The sequence below is a fragment of the Camelina sativa genome, chromosome 10 (assembly GCF_000633955.1).
Source record: "Camelina sativa cultivar DH55 chromosome 10, Cs, whole genome shotgun sequence".
NCBI classification, from domain to species: domain Eukaryota; kingdom Viridiplantae; phylum Streptophyta; class Magnoliopsida; order Brassicales; family Brassicaceae; genus Camelina; species Camelina sativa.
The window spans coordinates 20,804,010-20,813,559 of record NC_025694.1 but is presented as its reverse complement, the minus strand read 5'-3'; the positions used below and the strand labels follow the sequence as shown (position 1 = coordinate 20,813,559).

Here is a 9,550-nt window from a genome sequence, read left to right as displayed (position 1 = left end):
CTTATATATCTGGTGGTACAAACATCAAGAATAGCTCCACTCTGATAATAATAAGTACAGGTTAGTCTTGTTTGGCTAGAGTCATTGTTTCGAATAGCGTTTTTGGACTGTACTGTTTAAAGAAATTATAGTTTTGAACTGTAATTTTGTATTTTTCAGTTGCAGGGTCAATATTAGCTTTATTTGTGGTGATGATTCTAGCATTCTTGTTATGGGAGAGAAGGAAAAAAAATGCTCTAAGAGATCAGAACCTTGATATGTTAGTAACGCTGAGACGGTATAGTTATAGGGAAATCAAGAAAATTACAAAAAGTTTTACAGAAGTTGTTGGAAGAGGAGGATTTGGAACTGTATATAAAGGGAAGTTACGCGATGGTAGTAAAGTTGCGGTGAAAGTCTTGAAGGATTCAATGGGAAACTGTGAAGATTTTATTAACGAAGTGGCAAGCATGAGCCAAACGTCTCATGTTAACATTGTTTCTCTGCTTGGTTTCTGTTATGATGAAGGATCCAAAAGAGCGATTGTGTATGAATTTCTAGAGAATGGTTCTCTTGATCAGTTCATATCTAAGTCAGGGGATTTAAATGTGAGTACACTTTATGGAATCGCGCTTGGTGTTGCTAAGGGAATTGAGTACTTGCACTATGGCTGCAAAACAAGGATTGTTCATTTTGACATTAAACCACAGAATGTGTTGTTAGATGACAACCTCAGACCCAAAGTTTCTGACTTTGGTCTTGCTAAGCTCTGTGAGAAGCAAGAAAGCATATTATCGTTGCTTGACACAAGAGGAACGATAGGATACATTGCTCCGGAGTTGTTTTCTAGAATGTATGGAAGTGTATCTCACAAGTCAGATGTGTACAGCTAGGGAATGTTGGTTCTTGAGATGATTGGAGCAAGGAACAAAGAAAGAGTTCAAAATGGTGATTCAAACAGCAGCTCAGCTTACTTTCCGGATTGGATTTACAAGGATCATGAAAATGGAGATGATGCAAGACTTCTTGGCGATGAACTAACTCGAGAGGAAGAAGAGATTGCCAAAAAGATTATCTTGGTCGGTCTATGGTGTATACAGTTTCCCCATCAGATCGTCCATCAATGAACAAAGTCGTAGAGATGATGGAAGGTAGTTTGGATTCTCTTAAGGCCCCTCCTAATCCTAAGCCTCTTTTGCATTTGCCAATGCAAGATCTTTCAGAGTCATCTCGGCCATCAGAGGAAAGCTCAATTTACTCAGAAGTTTGAACCCATGAATGTTGGAACCTATAAAAACAACTGTATATCATCTAAGTCTCGTATTCGGTTTTTCAGTTATGTTTAGGTTTCGTTTTTTATTGGGTTTGTGAAAAGTAAATGTAAACTAAAATAGGAATTATTTTGGTTTGATTAGGGTTGTTGAAAACATTACTACCACGTTATCAAACTAGTTAGTCATTACAGCTTTTGTACCATGACAAAGTTACAACCAAATATGAAATCAAGACTTTTGAGTTTCATCTGTTTCTATCAGAACACAAATACACAAACCTGAGAGAAAAAACAAAACACACACGTCATAATTTATGCAGCAACATATCATCAAGTGGCTGCAGAAAGAAAACAAAATACATGGATTAAAGAAACAGGAGTTACAAATAACCTGTTTTGGCGGATGGTTCGACCGGGTTTTATGTCACCAGACTAGACCTTTTTTCCTTCTAAACCTATCAACACTCATTCGGGACTTTTCGGGTTTACTAGTCTTCTTAGATTTCTCCAGCTGGCTGTCTACACTGTTTCTAGAAACTTCCGGAAGGCAGCAGCCGAGTTGAAACGTATCAGAACGGCCATTCTCAGAAGGCTTGCTCTGGCTTTTGGTTGTGTCTGTTGTTGCAGTCTTGGTCGAACCATTTCTTGATCCCTTAGGTTTGGAAATCGATATTACGAATTTCTTCAGATGTTTTATGAACTCCGGATAGAGTTCTAGGTTGCAGTGTCCTCCTCCAGATACCCATAAGGGTTCATACTTCTCTTTTGAAAGTTGCCAAAGTTGTTTTCCGTGAGAACAATCAACTACTTCATCTGCTGTCCCCTACCAGACCAAACAAGAGACTCACATTCAGAGCACAACATATTGATATCTTTGACTTATCCATGTTTACCGGGTGAAACAAATATATACAAAAGTTATGCCACAAGAGAATACAGATCATTCTCTATTCAAGAACTTGAGCATCACTTACATGGATTACTAAGACAGGACAGGTAACTGCACTGATCTTGTCGATATTCTGAAGCAATGAATTGGACGTGTAAGCATTAATACATGGAAAGAAGAACAAACATGGCAACATCGTTAACTAAATTACCTTGTAAATATCAAACCAATAAGTACGTTTAACCGGATACAAAACTCTCATCCCAGAGAGAATAGGGCTGTGCAAAACCACACCTCTCAAATTAGGCGTGCGTGAAGCTAGATCAATCGTTGGTCCACTACCAACAGACTGACCGTATAATATCAGTTGATCATCTTTTACACCATACTGCTCCTTGAGGCAGGTATATGACGCATCTATATCAGCATATGTGTTATATTCACTTGCCTGATTCAAGTAACAAATTTCAACCCATCAGAAACAATCCCTGGCCCCTCTAACTTATCAGTAGAGAGCCAGATGAAATTTTCATATAAATATTCCGAAATGAAAAGTTCCAAGCTAAAGATATTACCTTTCCAGTAGACTGACCATAACCAGAGTAATCATACCTGGAAAAAAGGAAAAATCAATGGACTGATTAAAGAACGATCACCAACTCGTCATCGGATAAGAAAACAGAAAAGTTTGTGCTTTCTAGTAGTGTACACTTCTACATATGAAACAAACTATTCAAACATATTACAATTCTGAGTCTTCATGAGAATTCAGTGGATGTAGAAAACGCATAGCTCTGATGTTAGAACATATCCAAAATCTACTTATGGCATATCAACTACTAAAAATATGACTGAAACAGTTGCAATGATATGCTTGCATCACAAAAGTAAAATTATTTCAACATTTGGGGAAAAAAAAACTTAATTTCACATCCAGATATGAATAAATGCCTTGAAGAGTCAACAAGACCCAGAAATTCTGGCTAAAAAATCTATGACTTTCACATAGATTTTGTCATTATACTGTCACAATTATAGAATATAAGCACCATTACTAATCACCAATTCCAAAACCACATCTTCCTATTCAATTTAAGACCAAATTTGGATTGTAAAATCCAAAACTTTCTACTTCAATCAATAAACCCATCATCAGAAAAATCGAAGCTTTTATAAGATAAAACAGAGATAAAGATTTAAACTTTACCCCATGAGATTAACTCGGAGACGATTACTAAGCTCGACGAAAAGCTCAAACATCTGACCCAAATCAGCAGCGTTACCATGTGAATACAAAAGCGTACCATTAGCTTTAGGATGCTTAACATAAACAGCCACAATCTCGTTACCACGACGTGTCTTTAGCTTCAACACATCGACATCGTCACGGCGAGGCACTTCGGTTATGTACAACCGGTCAACGTCCGGTGCGAACCCGTACGACGGTGGTGATGGCGGGAAAAAAGCGAACTTTGCGGCGATTGATGAAGTTACTCCTCCCATGGTGATTCTCTTATCATCACACAACAGCGGAAACACTTGTTACTCATAAATTAGTAGAAACCCTAAAGACTTTTGATTTGATTTTGAGTTTTGGGTTTTTGAGATCTTAAATTAAATGTGAAAGGAAAAAAGGAGAAAAGGACAGACCGATGAAGAAAAAAAAAAAGATAAAGAAGGAGAAAGAAAAAGTTGAAAAGGAAAGAGTTTGTTTTTTTGGATTTGAGGTTTTATGGTTGACACGACGGTGGCGCGTGAGAGATTTGACCGGCGCGTGTGGGATGAGAAGAATAGTTATGAAGTGTTTAAAAAATCGGCGATGAGATAATGGTATAATGGAGCTTTCACTTCTTCTTTTTTTTAAAAAAAAATTATTATGTTAAATATCTTTATTTCATTACAAAAATAAGTCATGATTCATGAGTCAAAGAAAAAAAAAAAAAAGAGAAAGTATTAATTGTGTTGGCATTAGTCCGCCTAAATTATGAGATTAATCAAAGTATCAAATGTCCAATTTTTGTGAATACGTACGTGTCTATTTAATTTTGTTTATTGTTTGGAAATCAATTCTGTGTATATATTTGAGAAATTATAATGAAAAGGAGTGAAAAGTATTTGAAGCTTATATCGTTGACTCAAAGCTTGATTGGAAAAAGGCATAGTAGACTATTAGCATTATATAACACATTTCATTGATTGGTATAATATGTTTCATTGATTGGTAGAGCAGTGAATGATTATATATTATATTAAATAAATATTTTTAAACATCTAATGAATATTATAAATTGTTATACATGTAATTTATAATTTAATAGCTTTAAATATATATAATGTAACACATTAATTACAAAATAATTAATATATGTTATACAAAATTATAAAACACATATCTATATTTACATTTTTAATTTCTATAATATTTAAATATTTATCATATAACAAATTAAACTAAAATACAATAAGAATATATTTTATCAACGTTATATCTAATTATTATATTATTTTAAATGATAACATTAAAAAATTACTGATAAATATTATCTTATAAAAAAAATTTATGATTTATGAAATCCTAATTTTATCTATTTTTTTACAAAATAAATTAATTATATAAAATTATTTAAATGTATTAATATATTAATTACAAATATATATTATCTTATAACAAATAAACTTATGTTTTATGAAAGCATAATTTTTTATATTTTTACAAAATAAATTAATTACATAAAATTATTTTAACACATATTAACATTTTAGAAGTAAATGCTTGGCAAATATTTCAAATGAGACCATATTTTAGAGAGCATATGAGAGCATCTGCAGCTTCTAAATGCTCTTTTATATACTCTATTAACAAATACGGATTGAATGATAAAAATAAAAAAGTTCATTCATATGCTCCTACAATCAAGGCCTCGTTATGGTTGTTTTTGTTTTTGCACAAGTCATTACGGTTGTTCTAAGAATGAAACTTTTTATTTTTTGTGCCAACAAGAACTTTCATTACTTAAATCTCAAAAGAGGGAAGTTCATACAAACAACTGTTAAAAGGCAAACAAAGGGGATAAAGATAATGGTTACACGAGTTTTCCAAATGGATAAAATTTGAAAAATCTTTTGGGATCATCGCAAAATCGACCATGAAGAAGGACTTCGTGAATTCCCTCATCAACTTGTGATCATAGATACCATGCGCATGATATGCGACCAAACTTTTAGAAAAGTGCTCCATGAGAGAGACAAAGATTAGGATACTAGCCAACACGAGAAGGATGATAAACAAGAACTTGAGGATCTTCATACTTGAGGGCTTATAACTCATGGCATTAGGTTAAGCAACAATCGGAAGATGTAACTAATAGGTACAAATACATAACATAGCATGTAGGTCCTCCCTCTCATGAAGCCAAAGGCCATGGAGGTTAAGGAGATGCACAAGAAGCTTGTACTCGGTTGCACCTTGGGAGGGAGACAACAACCCGAGCTTACATCCTTTTGGCATGGATGGTAATGGGGGTCTCAACAAAGTTGTAGTAATATAGATAGATAACAAAACCGTAACATAGCAGGTGGGTCCTCCTTTGCATGAAACCAATGGCCGTGGAGGTTAATAAAATCCCTACAAAGCTTGTAGTTGGAGTTGCCAAGACATCGAAGAACAAACCCTAGTTTCAAAAGGAGATAGAGGGTATTGGGGGTTTTACAAGTAAGGTAGAGGGTATTGGGGGTTTTACAAGTAAGGTTCCTGCAAGTGATTTTATCCTTAGCTGATTCTATTGATTGGGTTCTGATAAGTAGTAATGACCCACAAAAGTAACAAAATTTGACTAGATATCAATCGACGTCTTCTATCAGCTGGTTCTAGAAGAAACAATGATATGCTAATATGGGGCAAAAGGATATTCAGATTTTTGGATGTTTTAATTGTGCAACACCTTAAAGAGGTAAATAGGCCTAGGCCCATATGGTAAGAATAAGGGTCAAAACGAGGAACACCCAAAAGAAATCAGTACTCCTCTTTAGTGTCGCCAATACTCCTCTTTTGTTTCATCGTCTCATCAGTACGCCAGATTCTACATGCCATCGTCGGAGAAATCATACATCGGACTTTCCTCAATTGGAGACATCTCAGGAACTTGTTGCAAGAACGGAAGGGTATCACTTGGGGCATAGTATAGAGGGTTTGTAACGTCGGCGCTAAGATACGAAGGTGAGACGCTTCAGATGCGGTCGAGAGCTTACCAGATTATGAGATATGGATGTGCTACAAGAGTCACTCCCAATTCCGTCAGAAGAAGTCACGCTGGTAGAAGAAAGCTCATTTGGGTTCAGATTGGAAAGGGGAAACAAAGGTAGGGATGGGATTTGTCAAAGGCTAACTCCGGTGAGCTTTTCAAGACTCATCCAAGATTTTCCCCCGTCGATTAAGGGTAATGAGAGATTGGGCTGGTATGATTGAGTAGACAGCCAAAACAAAAGCGAAACAGAGCACGACATATGAAGAAAACAAGCAGCGGATTAAAATTCCTCACAACAGCAAGCAGAGACTTTACCGGCACCAGACAAGGGTTCCGAAAAGGCATCTCGATGTTCGAGCTTGGGAGAAAAAATTATATATAAGTTGAATGAAACTAAAAATGGAACTGTTATATATAATATTTGTAACGCCCCAACCCCCACCTCTCAGTAGGTCCCATGTCTACTCCTGGCCCATGGACCCACCTCACTTAGTGGTCCCATATCCTCTCACTAGGCCAATGGGTCCATTCATATCTGACAGTAGGTTTGCTATGTCTGAAAGGCTTTAAAGACTTGTTTACCGTCCCTACAAATTACCACATGATCTTTCCCTGTGTTTTTTTCTCACTCTAAAAGTTCCAACAATCAGTTTTTGGAAAGTCACCCATCATGTAACTACTCCAGCCAAAGCACGCTTAACTCTGGAGTTCTCTCAGGACCCTTAACCGAAAAGATAAGTGTACTTTGGTGACATAGGTTGCCAAATCAATTCTTTTAAACCTCTTCCCAAACTGGGATGTCACAACTCACCTCCACTAACAATTTGCAACGTCCTCGTTGCGCACACCCCCGATGTGTGAGCCCGCTCGACTACACACTCAGCTGGGTTCGGCCCTGATACCACTTATAAGCCATGATCGCAACTTCTCAGTAGGTCCCGTGTCCACTCCTGGCCCATCCACCTCGCTTAGTCGGCCCCACATTCTTTCAATAGGCCTGTGGACCCACCAATATCCGACAACCAGTTTGCTATGTTCGAGAGGCTTTAAAGACTTGTTTACCGTCCCTACAAATCACTAAATGATCTTTTCCCTTATTTTTTCCTCACTTGCACAGATTCGACAATCACTTCTTAGAAGGTCACATATCTTTAGGGGTGTCAATCGGGCCTTAAACCCGCAGGCATGGCCCGTTATGTATCTTAGCGGATCGGGCTTGGGCTTGTAATTTGATGCCCAAAAAATGGCGGGTAATGCAGACTCGACCTGTTTAGTCTGCGGGTCAAACGGAGTTTGTTCGATTTCGATCGCGGGGGTGCGGATGGTCCGAATTTTTTTTGTCTCCTTTCACTATGTTTCAATTATACTCGATTTCTCAATGAATCTGGTCTGTTTGTGATGAATCTGAAGTTATCGTTAATGAACCTGTGCGAATTTGTCAAAGGATTGAAGAATGACGCAACTAGCTACTTGAAATGAAGACCGGTCACCGGCGCAAGCTGAAGAAATGTCGACATGTATGTGGGATAAGTTTTTTTTGTCTTTCTCGAAGATTTTGCTTGTTGTTTAAAGTGAAATTTGTGTGTTTTGGTTCTTTATGTAGACAAGAAAGAGGATGGGTTACTAGGATTGGGTAATGTAATAAGCTTCAAATTCAGAGAACTCCATGTAGCTACTAATGGTTTTAGTTCCAAGAGCATTAATTATTGGTGATGGTGGGTTTGGTAATGTTTACAGAGGAAAGCTTGGAGATGGGACAGTGGTTGCAGTGAAACGACTCTCTCGTAAGTTCTATGCTTACTCTCTTGTAAACAATTGTGGTTGCTTTTGCTTGATCATATTATGGAAATGAGAGGACTGATTAGTATTCTGTTTTAATATGAACAAGAGGAACTTACACACCTTATAAAGAATAATTGCAGCAAAGGTCTGCAACTTGGGTGAGTTTTGCAAGAGGTTACCTTGCTGGACAATGCCTTCAAATTGTTGATAAGGTAGGTCTAGAGCACAATTAGGAATGGGGAACTATATGATGCCTTCAAAGTGTTTGTTGGCCTGTACCTTCTTCTCTCTCTCTCGCCACTTAAAATTTTTGCTATCTCACATCTTATTTTGTTTTTCATGCTTATTCCATCTGAGAAACAAAGGAGAAATTCAGAAAATAAATGTCCAATTAATTTTTCTTGTTGTCTTGGATAAACGTGTGAAAGATTCTGGTATGGTTACTCATTTACTTAATTTCTAGGTTACAATTATATATTTATTCACGTCTCTTGTGTGACTGTCTTATTATTTATGCAGATATTCACCGTGAAAGGGCTGCAGCTGATCACTGATTTGGTATGTAGTTATATATGGCTTTAGGGCTCAATAGTTTGTCTCAAAACCCTGCTTAGTGCTAGTCTTGTTTAGCTTCAAATCCTGTGGTATGAAGTCATCAGAAGTATGATTGTCCCAATGAGAGAAAGGTTTGATAAGTATTAGGAAGAGGTTAGTGATGTCTTTGCAATGACTACAATGTTTGATCCAAGGTTGAAGCTAACACTTGTAAATTATTGTTTTGGAAAGCTCGGCAAGAGTTCTGCTGAGAGAAAGATTAAACATTTGCGTGGTAAGCTTACTACTCTTTTTGAATCTTATGAGAAGAAGTCCATTTTCACGTCATCTTCTACAGAGACACGTGAAACTAATCAGCAAAATGATGAGAATGAAGGAAAAAACGGAGTTTTGGCAACTATGATGTAAGTTTTCAGTCTCTTATGCTATTGGTTTTTAAGTTTTCTTTTGAGAAATGTTTATAGATGTCTAGACTCTTTTTTGGTTTAGTTACGGTTTCTTTTTTTTACACATTTGCAGATTTTAAAAAATGTTTTGAGTCTTGCTTTATACATTTGCAGGATTTTATAAACTTCCGCAAACAAACTGTTGTTACTGGTGAAAAATCTTCTTTGAAAATGTATCTAGATGATCCACCGATAGACATGATAGAGTATGAGAGCTTGGATATTTTAAATTATTGGAAAGATAATTCTCAGCGGTATGGAGAACTGGCGTCAATGGCTTGCGACCTCCTTAGTATACCAATCACAACAGTAGCATCTGAATCTTCTTTTAGTATTGGATCTCGAGTTTTGAACAAGTATAGAAGCCGTCTTCTCCAAAAAA

At 36.6% G+C, this 9,550-nt stretch overlaps 2 protein-coding genes and 1 pseudogene across 3 annotated transcripts in view; 2 read left to right on the top strand and 1 right to left on the bottom strand.

Annotated features, from left to right (window-relative positions):
* Nucleotides 1-120, top strand: part of LOC104720560 (LEAF RUST 10 DISEASE-RESISTANCE LOCUS RECEPTOR-LIKE PROTEIN KINASE-like 2.3) — a 3,236-nt gene extending 3,116 nt beyond the window's left edge. Inside the window, exon 4 of the mRNA XM_019230782.1 lies at nucleotides 80-120. Coding sequence (XP_019086327.1) covers nucleotides 80-120 — 41 coding nt within the window. The remainder of the gene's footprint in view (nucleotides 1-79) is intronic.
* Nucleotides 7-1,498, top strand: LOC104719488 (annotated as a pseudogene).
* LOC104719489 (protein ABHD17B) lies at nucleotides 1,400-3,820 on the bottom strand. 2 transcript variants are annotated; one of them, XM_010437422.2, is made up of 6 exons: nucleotides 3,349-3,820; nucleotides 2,717-2,753; nucleotides 2,353-2,589; nucleotides 2,227-2,274; nucleotides 1,644-2,075; nucleotides 1,400-1,531 (listed from the first exon to the last, which is right to left on the bottom strand). In XM_010437422.2, the coding sequence occupies exons 1-5, from the start codon at nucleotides 3,642-3,644 to the stop codon at nucleotides 1,677-1,679; spliced, it is 1,017 nt and encodes a 338-aa protein (XP_010435724.1). In that variant the 5' UTR covers nucleotides 3,645-3,820; the 3' UTR covers nucleotides 1,400-1,531; nucleotides 1,644-1,676. The 2 variants fall into 2 exon arrangements, with proteins under 2 accessions (XP_010435724.1, XP_010435723.1); XM_010437421.2 differs by having other exon boundaries at nucleotides 1,420-2,075.